Here is an 18457-nt window from a genome sequence, read left to right as displayed (position 1 = left end):
CTTGTCACCAAAAGCACTCACAAACTTCTACAGATGCACAATCGAGAGCATCCTGTCGGGTTGTATCACCGCCTGGTACGGCAACTACTCCGCCCTCAACCGTAAGGCTCTCCAGAGGGTAGTGAGGTCTGCACAACGCATCACCGGGGGCAAACTACCTGCCCTCCAGGACACCTACACCACCCGATGTTACAGGAAGGCCATAAAGATCATCAAGGACATCAACCACCCGAGCCAGTGCCTGTTCACCCCGCTATCATCCAGAAGGCGAGGTCAGTACAGGTGCATCAAAGCTGGGACCGAGAGACTGAAAAACAGCTTCTATCTCAAGGCCATCAGACTGTTAAACAGCCACCACTAACATTGAGTGGCTGCTGCCAACACACTGACAATGACACTGACTCACTCCAGCCACTTTAATAATGGGAATTGATAGGAAATGATGTAAATATATCACTAGCCACTTTAAACAACGCTACCTTATATAATGTTACTTACCCTACATTATTCATCTCATATGCATACGTATATACTGTACTCTATATCATCCTGCATCCTTATGTAATACATGTATCACTAGCCACTTTAACTATGCCACTTTGTTTACATACTCATCTCATATGTATATACTGTACTCGATATCATCTACTGTATCTTGCCTATGCTGCTCTGTACCATCACTCATTCATATATCCTTATGTACATATTCTTTATCCCCTTACACTGTGTATAAGACAGTAGTTTTGGAATTGTTAGTTAGATTACTTTTTGGTTATTACTGCATTGTCGGAACTAGAAGCACAAGCATTTCGCTACACTCGCATTAACATCTGCTAACCATGTGTATGTGACAAATAAAATTTGATTTGATTTGTAATTGTAAATGATTGCATCAATGCAGACACGTTTGTGCACAAGAAGTCCCACCATGACATGATAATATCACATACTCTCTAAATATCCTTGAAACATAAATGTTTCTATAGTCACATCTACACAACCCATCATGACACTTCAATTTGTTTCAAATAATTTATTTGATGTTTTTCTCTCATGAAGCCAGCTTCTTCGACCACAATAGAAAACAGAATAAAACCAAGTATTAAAATTGCACACGTGGGAGCATAAATCAGATATACCATCAATCTGATATTCTTCATTTAGATTATTTTTCATCAAAAAAGAGCACCTAAAATTGAGATTACAGCATCCCATGGAGCCATTATAACGTTTGTGCCCTTATTTGGGATATCGGTGATTCCTCACAAAACCAGGATGACAAAATACCATGAGTTTGGAGATTTCACAACATTTAATCCATAGAATGCTTCTTTGGAGGAAGAATAATTGAAATATATTTTACATTTGTATTTAAAAGCAGAATTGAGAAATAATTAATTGAAGTTGTCATAGTTATTACATTTTGGCCTTACCCAGGCCTCCTTTAAGACGTCATGTTTCATATGTAGGTGCTACAAAAACCTGTGTCTTGTAAATCTTTTCCACTTACTTTGAAACATGAGTGGTATTTTGATTTCAATAACAATTTTCTTACATGAATTAATGAATATAATATAAACAAGAATATAGAATATATAAAAAAATATTTGGCAAATCTTTCAACATATTGTACAACCTGCAAATCACCAGCAGAGGGCAACCATTTTGAATCAATTTTCACATTCACTCTGTTCTTAATGCTTACAAATTGGATAATAACTAAAAGTAACAGAGAACTTTGATATGTCCATAGAGTATATTACGTTCAACAATATATAGAAAAAATTGCTAAATCAAAAAATGTACTTATTCTTCAGTATTCATAAATTAATGCAAGAAAATTTGAAAATTGAAAACAAAACACTACTCATATTTCAGAGCAAGCAGTAAAGCTTCATATGCCACCAATGTTTGCTTTGTAGCACCTACAGATAAACATAATGGAGTCTTAAAAAAGAGACCTGTGTAAGATCAACATTTCATAAATATGCCAACTTTGATGAATTATTTCTCAATTATGCTTTTAGATACAAATGCTAAATATATGTCACCAATCCTTCCTCCAAAGGACCATTCTATGGATTAAATGTTGTAAACATCCCTTAAATCATGTTTTCACCCACATCCCCCATGTCTCACATGATAACACCAGAGACACAAACATAATACCTTTTCCATTCAAAACTATGCAGTCAAATTAGCATAGATACAGTAGATATACTACTCTTTTTCATTCTACCACATTAATTCCACTAAAGGGCAAACAGTGAAACCTAAAAAAAAAAAAGATTATAATAATGTGTATTGGTGATTATTCCATAATGTATCATCAGTGTTTTAAATCATGTGCATTAAGGCTAGCTGATATCCATGTTGTGGTTCAAACAGAAAAAGTAATTGAACAAAAGAGAATTGTCATGACGTTACATATAGCCATGGTTTACCAGAAACTACACATGAGGGGTGTTCACAAGGCTCAAAATTCACCTTGGACTTGTAGATGACCTGTTCTTTATGTCATCGGTATGAGCAAATCCAGCAGGCACAGGGACCAGATGATATACGGTAAGCATCATTGAGGATGTGTCCAAAATGACATTCTAATCCCTTTATAGTGCAGTACTTTTGTCCAGAGCCCTGTCGGAAATAGGGTGTCATTTGGAATGCACCGGGAATCGTTACAGTGCTGATGCAGAGTTTATATACAGTAGAGACGTTGTGTTGTTGATCTAAGCTAACTAAAACTAAACTGACCGGACCCTTTTTACCATACATTTGTAATCCACTAACTTGCATAGACGTGATCATCACCCAAAAGTACACACCTGATAGTAAAAATACAACAAGTGTACATAGTAAAACTTATAGGCTACAATATGTACCATGTTTTCATATTGTCTTTACACTTTTACACTGAAATAGAGGAGTTGAGGCTCCATCCACCATTCTGTCACGTGTGCTACCTCTCCAGCTTCTTGGTCACCAAGGTGCTCGTTATGGGGCACACGTGTCACCATCGTTACGCGCACCTGCGCATCATCAGACACACCTGGACTCCATCACTTCCCTGATTACCTTCCCTATATATGTCACTCCCTTTGGTTCCTTTTCCAGGTGTCATTGTTTCTGTTCCAGTTCCCTGTCTATGCGTTGTTTGTGGTTTGTATTATGTTGCGTTTAATTATTAAAACACTCACTCCCTGAATTTGCTTCCCGACTCTCAGCGCACATCGTTACACATTCATCTCACAAACTACATAAAACTGTTGTTTTCTTTTATTCAAAACCAATAGTCCCTGATCCTATGTAAAATAAAATATTGTAAATCAAAAAAGATTACAAACATTAAATGAATAGTTTCAAAGAAACAAAATACAGGAAAACAAAAGTCATATTGCAAGATAAAATCTAATCTTAACCACATAACTTGAGCAATTTGGCGAGCCGACTGATGTCTACCGATGGCAAGACTCATCTGTAAAGTAGAGAGATAAAGAGGAGTTATGAGACACAATTCAGACTGGACAACCACATTTCAGACTGGACAACCACATTTCAGACTGGACAACCACATTTCAGACTGGACAACCACATTTCAGACTGGACAACCACATTTCAGACTGGACAAACACATTTCATGACTGGACAACCACATTTCAGACTGGACAACCACATTCAGACTGGACAACCACATTTCATGACTGGACAACCACATTTCAGACTGGACAACCACATTTCAGACTGGACAACCACATGTCATGACTGGACAACCACATTTCAGACTGGACAACCACATTTCAGACTGGACAACCACAATTAAGACTGGACAAACACATTTCAGACTGGACAACCACATTTCCGACTGGACAACCACATTCCGACTGGACAACCACATTTCAGACTGGACAACCACATTTCAAACTGGAAAACCACAATTCAGACTGGACAACCACATTTCAGACTGGACAACCACATTTCATGACTGGACAACCACATTTCAGACTGGACAACCACATTTCATGACTGGACAACCACATTTCAGACTGGACAACCACATTTCATGACTGAGGGGTGTATTCACTAGAAACCAAACGGATGCAGACGGGCGAAAACTGAGAGGGACTAACCTGGACTTGTCCAATAAGAAACACTTGGTTAAGTTGCAGAATGTTTTGCAATGGTTTGCACAGGTATTCAGCTGCACTATAAATACAAAAGTATGTGGACACACCTTCAAATGAGTGGATTCGGGCTATTATAGCAACACCCGTTGCTGACAGGTGTATACAATCGAGCACACAGCCATGCAATCTCCATAGCCAAATATTGGCAGTAGAATGGCCTTACTGAAGCGCTCAGTGACTTTCAACATGGTACAGTCATGTTTTCCAACAAGTCAGTTCTTCATATTTCTGCCCTGCTACAGCTGCCCTGGTCAACTGTGAATGCTTTTATTGTGAAGTGGAAATGTCTAGGAGCAACAACGGCTCAGCCGCGAAGTACAAGCAGCGCCGTCTCATTGATCACTCCACCTTCTTGAGAGCCCTACTTACCTCCTCCGGAATGCTTCAATGGAGAGCCAAGCACCTGTTGGGCGTTCCTAGCTCAATGTATCCTCGTCTTCAAGCTTCAGCCCTCCTCCTTCCCCTCAGATCGCTCCAAGATAGCCTACCTCATCACGCTGATGACCGGGAGGGCTCTCACCTGGGCTACTGCTGTGTGGGAACAAGCGGAGAGTGCTTGGAATCAAGAGGCAATGTTCGATATGTTCCTGCACGGCGTCTCTGAGGAGGTCAAGGACAAGCTTGCAGCCCGGTAGTTACCTACAGAGCTTGACCATCCGTATCGATGGGTGATTACAGGAACAACGGAGGGAGAGGAAATTGGATTTTGCTCGCACGCCCAGGGATCCCACCTTGCAAATGGAAGATCACCTTCAACACGGCCTGTGGTCATTATGAGTATCGGTTCATGCCATTTGGCCTTACCAATGCCCCTGTTGTGTTCCAGTGTCTGGTCAATGACGTTCTCCGGGACATGTTGAACCGGTTTGTCTTTGTCCTCATCTTCTCCCATTCCACCCAAGAATATGTGCTCCACGTCTGACAGGTTCTCCAACGCCTCCTGGAGAACCAGCTGTTTGTAAAAGCAGAGAAGTGCGAGTTCAAACGTTCCACCATATCTTTTCTGGGTTTCATCTTCGTTGCAGGGAGTGTGAAAATGGATCCCGGGAAGGGGAGAGTGATGGTGGATTGGCCCCAGCCTACTTCCAGGGTGCAGCTGCAACGCTTGGGGTTCCTGAGGTTCACCAACTTCTATCGCCGCTTTACCCTGGGGATACGGCACCCTGGCTTACCCCTGCACTCATCTTGCCCACGGTTCTGTTAATTTAGTCTCCAGCTGCTGACCGGGCATTCTGGGACCTCAAACATCGCTTCGCCACAGCTCCCATCTTGGTTCATCCGGACACTTCCCACCAGTTTGTGGTGGAGGCCGATGCTTCTGATGTTGGAGTGGGGGTGATCCTGTCCCAGCATTCTGCCCTGGACCTCAAGCTACATCCCTGCACCTACTTTTCCCACCGCATCAACGCCACTGAAAAGAACTACGATGTGGGGAATCGTGAGCTTCTCGCGGTGAAGATTACGTTGGAGGAATGGAACAACTGGCTGGAGGGGGCGGAACACACATTCATCATGTGGATCGACCACAAGAACCTGGAGTGTCTCCACACCGCCAAGAGCCTCAACTCCAGGCAAGCCAGATGGGCCATGCTATTCATACGGTTCAACTTCTCCCTCTCGTAATGCCGGTATCCAAGAATGTCAAGCCGAATGCACTGTCCTGCTGTTATAGCCCCATGGGTACCACCCCGGAGCCCGAGACCATCCTTCCCACCTCGTGCTTGGTGACGGCACTCAACTGGGGTATAGGGAACCAGGTCCGGGAGGCGCAGTGGTCCCAGCCGAACCCTGGGGGGGCCCTGATAATCGGATGTTTGTGCCTAACGCTGTCCTCTCCGCGGTCCTGGAGTGGGCCCATTCCTCCAGGCTTGCCGGCCACCCGGGGTCCCGTCGGACCCTGGCCTTCGTGCGACAATGCTTTTGGTGGCCTATGATGGTTCCGGATGTTGCCGCGTTTGTATACGCATGCACGGTCTGTGCCCAACATAAGACTCCTCGGCAAGCGCCGGCTGGTCTTCTGCAACCACTGCCTGCCCCTCACCGATCCTGGTCCCATATTTCCCTGGATTTCGTCATGAGTCTTCCCCTGTCTGAGGGCAACAACGCCATCCTGACTGTGGTTGACCATTTTTCCAAGGCCGCTCACTACATAACTCTCCCTAAACTACCCTCGGCCAAGGAGATGGCCCAGTTCCTGGTGCAGCACCTCTTCCGGATCCATGGACTGCCCGCGGACATGGTCTCCGACTGGGGGCCTCAGTTCTTGTCCCGGTTCTGGAAGGTATTCTGTGCCCTCATTGGGTTGTTGACCAGCCTGTCTTCTGGGTTCCATCCCCAGTCCAATGGCCAGTCAGAGAGAGCCAAGCAGGATCTTGAGACTACTCTGCGCTGCCTGGTCTCCGCCAATCCCACCTCCTGGAGGCAGCAGCTGGTGTGGGTTGAGTACGCCCACAACAGCCTTCCCTGCTCTGCCACAGGCCTATCTCTGATTGAGTGTTCCCTGGGATATCAGCCCCCGCTCTTCCCCGAGCAGGAGGAAGAGGGCCGTGTTCCTTCTGCCCAGATGTTTGTCCGTCGCTGTCGTCGTACCTGGAGGAAATCCCGGTCGACCCTCCTCAAGACCACCTCCAGGTATCAACGACAGGCGGATCGCCATCGGACCCCGGCTCCCCGGTATCGTCTCGGGCAGGAGGTATGGTTATCCACCCGGGATCTGTCCCTCCGGGTGGAATCCGGCAAACTCCCCGGTTTATCGGTCCATTTCCCATTTCCAAGATTATTAGCCCCTCTGCTGTTAGTCTTCTGTTGCCAAGTACTCTTCGTATACATCCCACCTTTCATGTGTCCAGAGTCAAACCTACGTATGTCTCACAGCCCTTTGTCTCCTGTGTTCTCTGTTTGTCCGTTGCCAGTTCGTCTTGTTTGTCAAGTCAACCAGCGTTTTTTCTCAGCTCCTGTTTTTTCCAGTCTCTCCTTTTTCTCACCCTCCTGGTTTTGACCCTTGCCTGTCCTGACTCTGAGCCCGCCTGCCTGACCACTCTGCCTGTCCCTGACGCTGAGCCTGCCTGCTGACCTGTACCTTTGCCCCACCTCTGGATTGTTGACCTCTGCCTACCCTGACCCTGCCTGCCGTCCGGTACTGTTGCCCCACCTCTGGTTTACTGACCCCTGCCTTGACCTGACTATTGCCTGCCCCTGTTGGAATATTAAACCATTGTCAATTTGACGTGTCTGCATCTTACCTTGATTCCTGATACTGGAAGCAACGTCTTTTCGTCAGGAGCTTCATGAAATGGGTATCAATGGCTGAGCAGCCACACACAAGCCTAAGATCACCATGTGCAATGCCAAGCGTTGGCTGGAGTGGTGTAGAGCTTGCAGCCATTAGACTGGAGCATGGGAAACGCGCTCTCTGGAATGATCATGCTTCACCATCTGGCAGTCCGATGGATGAATCTGGGCTTGGCAGATGCCAGAAGAACGCTACCTGACCCAATGCATAGAGCCAACTGTAAAGTTTAGTGGAGGAAAAATAATGGTTTGGGGCCGTTTTTCATGGTTCGTGCTAGGCCCCTTAGTTCCAGTGAATGGTCATTTTAACGCTACAGCATACAATGACATTCTAGACGATTCTTTGCTTCCAACTTTGTGGCAACAGTTTGGGGAAGGCCCTTTCCTGTTTCAACATGACAATGCCCCTGTGCATAAAGCAAGGTTCATACAGAAATGCTGAGATCGGTGTGGCAGAACTTGACTGGCCTGCACAGAGCCCTGACCTCAACCCCATCGAAAACCTTTGGAATGAATTGGAATGCCGTCTGCGAGCCAGGCCTAATCATTCAACATCAGTGCCCGACTGCATTAATGCTCTTATGGCTAAATGGAAGCAAGTCCCTGGAGCACTGTTCCAACATCTAGTGGAAAGCCTACCCAGAAGAGTGAAGGCTGTTATAATAACAAAGGGGGGACCAACTCCATATTAATGCCCATAATTTTGGTCATGTAGTGTATTTGTAAGGAAGTGACATATACTGACCCACTCTCAGCACTCTCAGGCCAACCGCTGCCCCCACATTCCTGCTGCTCCTGGACACAAGCACTCCTCTCTCCTCCTCGTCTTCCTCCACCTCCTCCTCCCTCCCTTTCACCTGACCAAGTAAGGGGTAGTGGGTGGAGTCAAACATGGAGGTCTCTGATGGGTACTCACACACCTGCTCCAGCTGGTTCTCGTCGAAGCACACCTTCACCTGGAGGGGGCAAACAAGACACAGGAGAGAGGCTTAGTACAGTTCACACAAATGAGCCACACCCTTATAGACAGCCTGACCACATTGCAGTGTTACATAATAAGGATGGACATGCTTCAAGAACAATAACAAAAAATAACCTGTACTTGCAGTGTTGCCCTTATTTCGTATGAAAGGGAGATAGTGAAGGCACCCATAAAAACGACATAATTAGTCGGACCCTCCCTGACAAAAATGTGTGTAACCTACAGTTTGTTTACTTAGCACGGACACTGCGTTCACTTTGGTGTAAACAAAGTTGCTGCCTGGACCCAAAAGGAAGTCAAACCTGGCCCCTGGGAGGTATATGTAGGTCGTTATAGTACATTATATTATAGGTCGGTGTAGTACATTTATATTCACAACAGACTGACTGTCCACACACTCCTGATAATAAACTGGTGTGAGAGAAGTTAGACGAATCAAGCTCAGGCCCAGGAGGCTAATCCCTGACTGAACAGATTAACCCAGGCTAACACAGCAGGGGAGAAGATGGAGGACAGACAGAGAACCAGAGAGAGAGAATGAGGAAGAAAGGAGGCGCACTGTGTCAATCGCTGCACCCGAGTGGCACAGTGGTCTAAGGCACTGCATCTCAGTGCAAGAGGTGTCACTACAGTCCCTGGTTCGAATCCAGGCTGTATCACATCCGGCCATGATTGGGAGTCCCATAGGGCGGTGCACAATTGTCCCAGCGTCGTCTGGGTTTGGCCGGGGTAGGCCGTCATTGTAAATAAGAATTTGTTCTAAACTAACTTGCCTGGTAAAATAAGGTTAAATAAAATAAAATAGTCACATCGGGAACCTTTACGAATACTCAAAAAAAATTCTTACACAGGATGTGGGGCAGCCACTGTTGACGAGAATGGTGCCTTGGTCTAGTTTGAGAGAAATAGATGTGCCAAGGGAACCTAGGGATTGAGGAAGGGCGAGACAAAAGATCTGACCGAGGATGAGGAGGAAGTCACCCCCCTCTGTGAGATGATGCTGCTGCTCAGAGGAGCTGACGGCAAACAGTCTCTAGGACAGCAACGTGAGCAACAGGTGGCCACCAATAGGCTACGGAAGAGTTACAGCAGGATGACTATAGTAAAGGAGAGCTGTGCTTAACAGCTAGGAGTACATTACAGGATTTGGTGCCGAACAGATACCAAACAAACAATTCTTGGGGGTTTTCTCATTACTCAGTGTGGACAGAGTGGGTGAGATTCATTCAGGTGAATAATGCATCCAATTAGGTTTGGATATATTTGGATGATTTCAGTCAGAGTATGTCCATTCAGTTACAGAGGATGATACTTTGTCATTCTCCACATCCTGTATCATAGTTGATTAATAAACAACCCTGCATCATTTATTCACTGAAAACCAGTCTGTAGGGGAGATCGGGGTATGTTGAGCCTTTTTTTACATTCAGCGTCACCACGTCAAGGGAAATATAGTATTCTTTCTAACAAAGGATGTTGTGTATCCCTGGAAATAATCAGAATTAATGTAAACATAACAGTTTTGAAAACATAGCTTGTCCAAATAAAGTGGTCTCTTAAGCATAGTGACGGGTAAGTTGAGCAGCCTTAGGGTAAGTGGGTGATGGAGTCCTGTGACAATGGGTGATGGTGCTGGTAGGTCAAAGTTGAATTAATGAAATGGGGGAGTGGTATATTGTATATCCTAAATGTATACCTACATTCAGATATAGATCTCTCTGTTCAATATCACTTATCCTCCCATTTCTTGACCACTTGTCTGGGACAGGGATGTTGTTTCCATGTGCCAATTTGTAGGCAAATTCTCTGCATTTGAGGCTACTAAGCCCAATGAAATTGGTCCGCAAGAGTCTTGATATGTTTATCATCTCAGACTCCATGTCATCAGATAAGACCTTGTGTGCCTCTGTTACTCTATCATAGCCTCTCTTTCGAACAGGTACAGTTCTTTTTTGTCAATGTACCTCTTCAGTGTCATTCAGTCAAACAAAAAAAACATCCCTTACTGCTGCTCAAATGGACTTTTTCCCTTCTCTCACTTCCATGTCTGAACTCTTAAGAACCTCGAGGGGGGCTACACCCCTGCTTGTTTACGTTTGTAAACACGGGGCATTTCTTTTTTTAAATATTTTTTTTAACCTTTATTTAACTAGGCAAGTCAGTTAAGAACAAATTCTTATTTTCAATGACGGCCTGGGTTAACTGCCTGTTCAGGGGCAGAATGACAGATCTGTACCTTGTCAGCTCGGGGATTTGAACTTGCAACCTTCCGGTTACTAGTCCAACGCTCTAACCACTAGGCTACCCTGCCGCATGATGATGTCTGCTCTGTCATAATAAAAATGCACGATCTTTAGTTCATATGCATGACAGGTGGCAAAAATACTATGCATATAATGCATAAAACTGACTAAATGTAATCATAATTTGAATGGGGTTTGGTGGCCGTTGGCTCAACTTACCCCAGCGTTTCCCAAACTCGGTTCTGATTCAAATAATGAACTCATCATCAAGCTTTGATGAATTGAATCAGATTTGTAGTGCTAGGGGTAAAAACAAAACATGAACCCCTTTGGATCCAGAGGACTGAGTTTAGGAAACCCTGACTTAACCCATGGACATGGGCTCAACTTATCCCAAGGCAAACTACTATATATTAGCCCACACAGCTAGTAGGCACTTTCATGCTAGGTTTAGGACCTCATATTGTAGCTTATAGAGACCCCAACTGATGTATAAAACAATCTTAAAACTCTAACATTTGGTTTAGATGCAAGCATCATGAAACCTACAACACAATATGTTCATTTGAGTTTGTGAAAATCTTAATTTTTTTTAACTAACTTGCTTACCACATTTTCCATGTGGTTTCTTCCTTCATAGACTACATGAAATGATGACCTCTTCCTAAACATTTGGTCACATGATTAATCTTGTGTACGGTTTCTTAGAAACGAGGGGTGGCTCAACTAATTTTTTGGCTCAATTTACCCCACTCACCCTATATTTGCTATTTCTCTGTCTCTATCATTCAGAGGAAGTGAGCAGGCCTGAAAGAGGAAATGAGAGCAAATACCCAGTGAATGCATCCAAAATGTCACCCTTTTCTCTGTAAAGTGCACTAGTTTTGACCAGGGACTCAGACAGGCAGTGTCAGCTAGGGTATCACAAGGTTGTTGAGCTTCCCCTCACTACACTTCTGTTTAACCCCACCCTCCTCTTTCACTGACAAATGAGAGGCTGTTTCTCCTCAGTCGCACCAAAATTGGGCCTGATGACCCCATTTGAAGAAGTATAAATTGGAAATTAGGTTACAGTAGGATAGCATCATTAGTCAAATGTTGCAAAAACTATACAATAAACATGGCGAGAGCTTCCTCAAGTGCCATTGCTAAATTAACAAGTTAGTAATTTTTTTTTAGGTGTTATCATTCATTCCCATATTTGAACAAGTCTTGAAAGGATGTCATTGGCATCGCGAGACTATTAATTTCTTTCCTACTCTGTTGTTATATGCCAATAGGTCAACGCTTGCCAAAATTCCAATGCAGCAGAACAAACTCAGCAGAAACAGGAAAATACAAAGGAAGACTTGTCGGGAAGGCAACAACGGCAGACTCATTGAAAGACAGGATCTGGCAGAGGAAGTAACCTGCAACATAATGGTGTGACGCAGTCCGTGAACTGTGTAGCATCTTACAGAAAACGAAAGGAAACAAGATGCTGATAGGCAAAGTACAATAGCAACGTGCGTTATACTAAAGGTCATGCTGCCTGAGTAAAGTACAGTACATGAACCATACATGTTTAAGTATATAACAATAGGTATACTGTATACAGTAATTGCTCTAAATATGCACATTCTGGTCTAACTTACTATATAAACAGACTGTACCTGACTCATCCCATTCTAAACCTCTTGCTCTATTTGTGTGGGGAGACTGCCAGCCTTGTCTTTAGTTCTGCCCTGATGAGCCACTTTGTTATGTAGGCGTCCTAATTACAGTACTCTAAAAGACTCTTCTGTGTCTGAAATGGTACCCGGAAGCATCCTGTCTCTAACAGGCTATGGCTCCAATTGTTTTCACGAAAAGGGGACGCAATGTTAAAAGCATTTTGAACTTTTGTGCGATAACTTGTCTTTCTATATGAAACAGAAAAAAGTGATGACTGATTCACAACCCACATACCTCGTCTCTGCAAAACCTCCGGTCAGACAGACAGAATTAGATAGGGGGGAGGAGGAAGGGTGGCTCTAGTTGTCGGTGTGATTTCCTCAAGTGTTACATGAAGGCTCATTTGAACGTGACTGGTAATTCTATACATTACGGTCACCCTAACAAATGATTTATAACGGGTTTATAATTAGTTTATTATTAAATGATACCACACAGCCACTGCTAGTAATTTTAGGCTACTTTACAGCTGAGAATCATGATGTCGTGCTTGATAAGGCTTTAACAGGCTTAGCTCAGTTGACGTGTTCTAACTCCTCAGTTCAATCAAACAGGATGTTCTAATGCGAGTGAAAGGGGATTCTACATGATAGTGTGTGGGGGGGCGGGGGGGGGGGGGGGGGGGGGGGTGATAAAAAGGTTCAAATGGAAGCAAGTAGGAAAGAGGTGATGTTTTCTGACAGTCACAGTATGTGTGACAACTCAAAACACTATCATCGATCTTATCCCATAACACACTGATAATCTATTCAAGCCATTTTCTGCTATTTTCGTTTTGTTTTACCAATTGGGTCTTCATTAAACACAACCTTAGATGATGGGATCCCATGATCATCACTACAAGATGTGATACTTCATCAATACAATTTATAGTGCATAGTCTGCAATATGCCAAACGGCAGTCTACACTCACCCCTTTGGGAGATGCTTTGGAAGTCTTGACCAGGCAGGACTTGTCCAGGTTCTGATACCCGCCGATCACTTCGATCTCCTCCGCAGTGGGGTACCTCTTCTTGCCTCTCTCTCCTTCCTCGGTTAGGACAGGCATCTGGGACTGGGCAGACGTATTGGCCAGGGGTCTAGAGGATACAGAAACAGCTTCCACGGCTGCCCCTCCAACAGGCTTCCTGGGGGTGATGGTGATGGTGGTGCCCCTCTTGACCTGCTGGCCCCCAGAGAAGCTTCTGATGGTGAAATGGGCCGGAGAAGGGGAAGGGGAGGGAGAGACGGAGGGGGACTGGGATGGGGAAGCTGATGGGGTGGTTGGTACTCCCTGGTCTGGGTGTAATAAGTTCTCAGGAGAGGGGGTCAGGACAGATCTGGAGTTGATGGTAATGGATCGGGCCTGTTTGGGTTGGTTGGACTGGGCCTGCTTGGGTTGAGGAGGCCTTTCAGAGTGCAGTTGCAGATTGGACTGAGATTTTCTGGGATTTAGGATTGTTTGCTGGTCCATTTGCCTCGGATGCTTCTGCTGAGGTTCCTTATTAGGCTGGTTGTGTGATATCCTAGGGCTTTGCTGAGCTTTAGACTCTTTATCTTTCAAATTCATATTTTGTCCAAAAGACGACTGTGCTGCATTGTCATCATGTGATAGTCTCTGTACTTCCTGTTGTTCTCGCAACTGAAGCTGATCCACCTGCCGCTGTACAGTCTGAAGTCCGGACTTCTCATCGCTGGAAGAGGCTTTATTCCCAGGAGCCCCACCACCACCCCACAGCTGCTTCTGTGTCAGCCTCCCAACTGATCTCTCTGGACTGCATGGCTCCTGTTGTTCTGCAGATATGTCGGACTGTACCTTAGGAGTGTGTGATGGGATAGGCCTATCCACGGTCCTGTCACTCATGCACACCGCCGCCCTGGACCCCACCGTTTTCAAGTTATAGATCCGGCTCATTTCAGCAAGAGAGGGAGGGTGAAGCAGAGAGGGGGAGAGAGAGTCTAAGGGCGCGGGAGAGTGTGAAGGAGGCAGATAATGCAGCCTGTACTCTTCCTCTGAGAGTTTATCCTCTCCTTCTTCTCCTCTGCCTCCGGTGTTCTGTTTCCTCTGCCGACCCCTGTCGCACCGTAACTCTGCTAGTACATGTTTGGTTGGATCTTCCCCTCTCTCAGTCGTGTGAGAGCTGAACAAGGCTACTTCACAGGCTGCAATGGAGATCCCTCTGGTTTCTTTCTCTCCTTTGACAGCTTGCGAGAACGAGAGAGGAACAGGAAGCTGGGAGACGGCTTTCGACACGCTCACTTCCTGTGTGACGTCAAACTGAGTGGATGTTGTCTGCGGTGGGGAGCCTTCCTGTCTCTGTCTCTCTCGCTCTATTTCGTTCCCCATCTCTCCTTCCTCACACCAGTCTGAACATGAAGCTTTTCTAGTCCTTCTAGTCCCAGCCTTTTCTGTCCCCTCAGTCGCATCTCCATCATCCCCCGTCGTTGCCACTCCCTCCTTGTTCCTCAGCCTCTCCTTCTCTCTCTGTTGGATTTTCTCTCGCAAGGATTCGATGTGAGACAAGGGCTTGCCGATCCTGCAACTGTCCTTCCTCTCCACACCTTTTCCTCCCTCTCCTTCGCAGCTCCGGTCGTATTCGCTTTGGAGGCTTGCCTCCCCCACACCATAGAACACGGTCCTGGGTATGTGTATCTCAAGTGGCATTGGAGGGATTCCAACTGAGGCAAAGCACTTTGGAGACTTAGGACACTTAGGGGTCACTTCAAGAACTGACTTTTTGGGGTAAACATGACTGTGCACGTGTGCGCCAGGTGAAAGTATAGTGTCCTTGCTTACCTCACCTGGCTCCCTATAAGCTTTGCTCCCTCTCTCAGTCTCTGTGTCCTCCCTCACCACGCCTTTGCCATCCAGCATCAATGTTTGGGTCCCTTTGTGATTGTCACGTTCATTCACTGCCCCCCCCACTCTCTCTATCTTGTTGATAAGATCCTCTGTGTGCTGTGACAGTGGTGACTGGGTTGAATGGTGTCCCGGGGCTCCTTGACTACTATGCCAATCTGTTCCTTTATGTGCCACACTACTGAGCAAGGTTGATGAGCACTCTGTAAACGCTGACACGCGGTTGTAATGACTATCGACAGACTGAGGAGGACTGGCTCTGTCTATGGAGAGGGTGATCACACAGTTTTGCTGAGTTGTTTCAACTGAAATTGTGCAGTCCCTTACCTCTGATACCCTCTTCATGTCCCTTACCTCTGATACCCTCTTCATGTCCTTTACCTCTGATACCCTCTTCATGTCCCTTACCTCTGATCCTCGCCTAAAGTCTGACTCCCTTCTCTCCCGCACTTGAGGTTCTGCCTCTCTTCCACCCACCCCCTCTCTCCCTTTGCTCCTCGCCTTGTCCAACCCTCTCTCGCTTTCTTCTCTCGTTTGCTCCACCTCTCTTTCCACTGCTCTCTCTCGACCATCCTGTCTGATGGGCACTCTTCGCGCAAACGAGGCCTCGGTGTTTCTAAGTGAGGCCATTGTAAACCCTGCCTCCCCATACATATTCTCTGTGAGTTCCTCTGTCCCCTTGTTGCTCAAATCTAACTCCACTCCTGTTACTCTCTCGACCCAACGGTCAATCTCTTTTCCGGCGTTACTTTCCAAAGCAGGCCGTCTCTCGTGCTGTCCCCCTACCGCCCTGTCTGCTTTTATGCATCCCTCTCTATGCTTCCCCACAGGCACTTTATCTGAAAGCCAGGTCCAGCACTCCTGCTTGCCTCCCCTCTCTGACCATTCCCCCTCCACTACATCTCCCTTTGCTGCCACCCTCCTGTCTGAACATGTCCTCTCCACCACCTTCCTATCATGGTTCCCCTCGTCCTGCATGCCATTCTCCTTTGTGCATATCACACGGTCAGAGAAGCTGAATGACCGCTTGGGCACACCCCTGAATCCTGCATGTTCCTCCTCCCCTCTCCTGTCTCCATCATCCAGACAAAACGGTTCTCTGCCCCTGCCAGGCCGGATGAAACACTCTGAGCTTTTAGACCGGGATGGGGGTTTTGGATGTTCCCTGAATTTTTTTGTGTGCTCCCCAAATTTACTCAGCAGCTCACTCACCCTAACTCCTCTCTCGTTGTGGATACTGTCATCTGTGTCACCATATCTCCTATCCTCTTTTTCTGAAGAAGCTACTTGTGTCCGTGGTCGGTCTTTCTCCCTCAAGTTTTCCCTCTCTTTATCTTTCATCATCAGCCATGCCACCTCTCTCTCCAGCTGCCTCTCACAGTCTTTCCCTCCATCTTTATTGCACTTTGCATCTCTCCCTCTTTCTCCATCTCCTTCCCTGCCTGTCCCTTTGAGACCTCCACTTCTTGAGTCCTCAGTGCCAGCTAAGGGTTTAATGATCAATATTTCTGATGCTCGGATCTCTGTGACACTCCCTCCACCAGCCAGAAACTCCTTGAGGTCCATCTTTACATCTCTATTTTCCTGCTCCTCTTCCATCACCTCCCTATCCCTCTCTGACTCTCTCCTTCTACCCCTCCATTCATCACTTCCCTTTCTGTCCTGTTCAATAATGATGATGTTGTCTGCTCTGATAGTATGAAGGCCTGGGACTAGTGGATAGGAGTACTTCGGGGTTGGAGAATTTGAGTCTCCCTCCTCCCTCTCCTCCTCTTTTCTCCCTCTCGGGCAATCCCTTTCCCTGTCTCTCACAGTATCCCGGCTCGTCTCTCTCCCGGCACTCCTGTCCCTTTCTCTGCCCCCACTCCTGTCCCTGTATCGCTCTATTTGTATTTCTATATCTCTTCCCTTCCCAGACTCTCCATCATGACCTTTGACGTGGCCTCTTTCTTTCTCCTTTTGCCTCTCTCTCCCTACTTCTATTTCCTGCTCATTCCCTTTCTCGTGGCCCATCTCCCCAGCCCTCTCTGCTTCTCTTCCCCTCCTCCATCCGCCATGTGTGCGAATGAATGAGTTTTGTCCGACAGGGATGATGGTCTCCTTTAACACCAGACACTGCGGTTTAGCCTCTTCATCCAGCCAAGGCCCCGTGATGTCTGGGCTGAGTGGTGGTTCACTTCCCAGCTGCACTAGTGTAGAGCTGTCCAGGTCACTCGCAGGATCAGAGGGGGACCTGCCCTCCTTGACTTGGAGGGGGCCCTCCCTCTCCTTGTCCCCGAAACTCTCCTGTTTCATTCTCCTCCTCTGGATGATCCCTCGCTTCCAGGCAGGCATGCTGGCGAGTTTGTCCTCCTCCTCTTTTTCTCTCTTCTCTCGCTCCTCCTCCTCCCTCCTCTTTCGCTCTAGCAGGAGTTGTTTCCATTCCGGTAAAGAGGAGACAGACATAACAGAGAAGAGGTCTTGCTTTTGGCAAGTTGCCTAATCTTCCTTTCTTTTAACGCTCTGGCAACAGGTCTGTCAAAAAGGACACATATGTAATAATTATAATAAACATATGTTGTGATTTAAATTGTATAGCATATTCCCTTTCAAACTGATCATAGAAAACTGGAGAAAAATGAGTGCGTCACTTTGCTTTCAAATCAAAATAGACTTTATATTGAAATGTTGCCTATTAATAGGCCTACTTTGTACTTTATATCATGTGTAGAGGCTATGTAACTCACCTACGTAGCCTATTTACTGGGTGACATTTTACACAGGTTCTTCCTCCCATGATGGTTACTTTCTCTAATCATAAAAAGTGAACATACATACCAACTATGCCTCTGGTCTGCATGTAGCTATACATTTGCAAGCCAAGCGTTCACCACAATTAAGCACTCCTCGTTTTAAGCATGCACGCAAAAAATGTTCAAAAATCATTTTCCAAACTCACCAAATCCTGGGTATTCCGCAGTAATGCTTTATATCCCCCTCTGTGTTGGTTTGAGAGGAGTCAGCTTCTGAATGACGGGCGACTGTGCGCCACCCGTTGTTCTTAATGCGTTCAAAGCACCAACTGGAAGATTGGTCTCTATCTAAAGCTTTCCGATAGAGTTGATTAATCGATGCTGTCAAAAAGTCAGGATTAATAATGTCTACATAGCTCGATTATCTTAATGACGACTACACTGTGAATTAGAGCATGTCAATTTGAAACACC

At 46.0% G+C, this 18457-nt stretch overlaps 1 protein-coding gene across 1 annotated transcript; it reads right to left on the bottom strand.

The window, feature by feature from the left end:
• Window positions 1–1018: 1018 nt before the first annotated feature.
• LOC139373339 (uncharacterized) lies at window positions 1019–18278 on the bottom strand. The gene is made up of 4 exons (XM_071113745.1): window positions 18191–18278; window positions 13327–17766; window positions 8221–8431; window positions 1019–3475 (listed from the first exon to the last, which is right to left on the bottom strand). Exons 2-4 carry the CDS (start codon window positions 17695–17697, stop codon window positions 3456–3458), a joined length of 4602 nt encoding a protein of 1533 aa, XP_070969846.1. The 5' UTR covers window positions 17698–17766; window positions 18191–18278; the 3' UTR covers window positions 1019–3455.
• Between the last annotated feature and the right edge of the window lie 179 nt (window positions 18279–18457).

Source organism: Oncorhynchus clarkii, chromosome 18 (assembly GCF_045791955.1).
Source record: "Oncorhynchus clarkii lewisi isolate Uvic-CL-2024 chromosome 18, UVic_Ocla_1.0, whole genome shotgun sequence".
NCBI lineage: Eukaryota > Metazoa > Chordata > Actinopteri > Salmoniformes > Salmonidae > Oncorhynchus > Oncorhynchus clarkii.
Note: the sequence above shows the minus strand (reverse complement) of the source record. Positions and strands in the feature narration are given on the sequence as shown.

Bases quoted from the DNA above. Each gene is read 5' to 3' on its own strand.
- LOC139373339 (XM_071113745.1), bottom strand. From the start codon at position 17,697: ATGTCTGTCTCCTCTTTACCGGAATGGAAACAACTCCTGCTAGAGCGA. The intron at 8,432-13,326 runs GTGAGTGTAGAC...TGCCCCCTCCAG, and splicing joins CCAAAGCATCTCCCAAAGGG to GTGAAGGTGTGCTTCGACGA. The intron at 3,476-8,220 runs GTCAGTATATGT...TCTACTTTACAG, and splicing joins CCTGAGAGTGCTGAGAGTGG to ATGAGTCTTGCCATCGGTAG.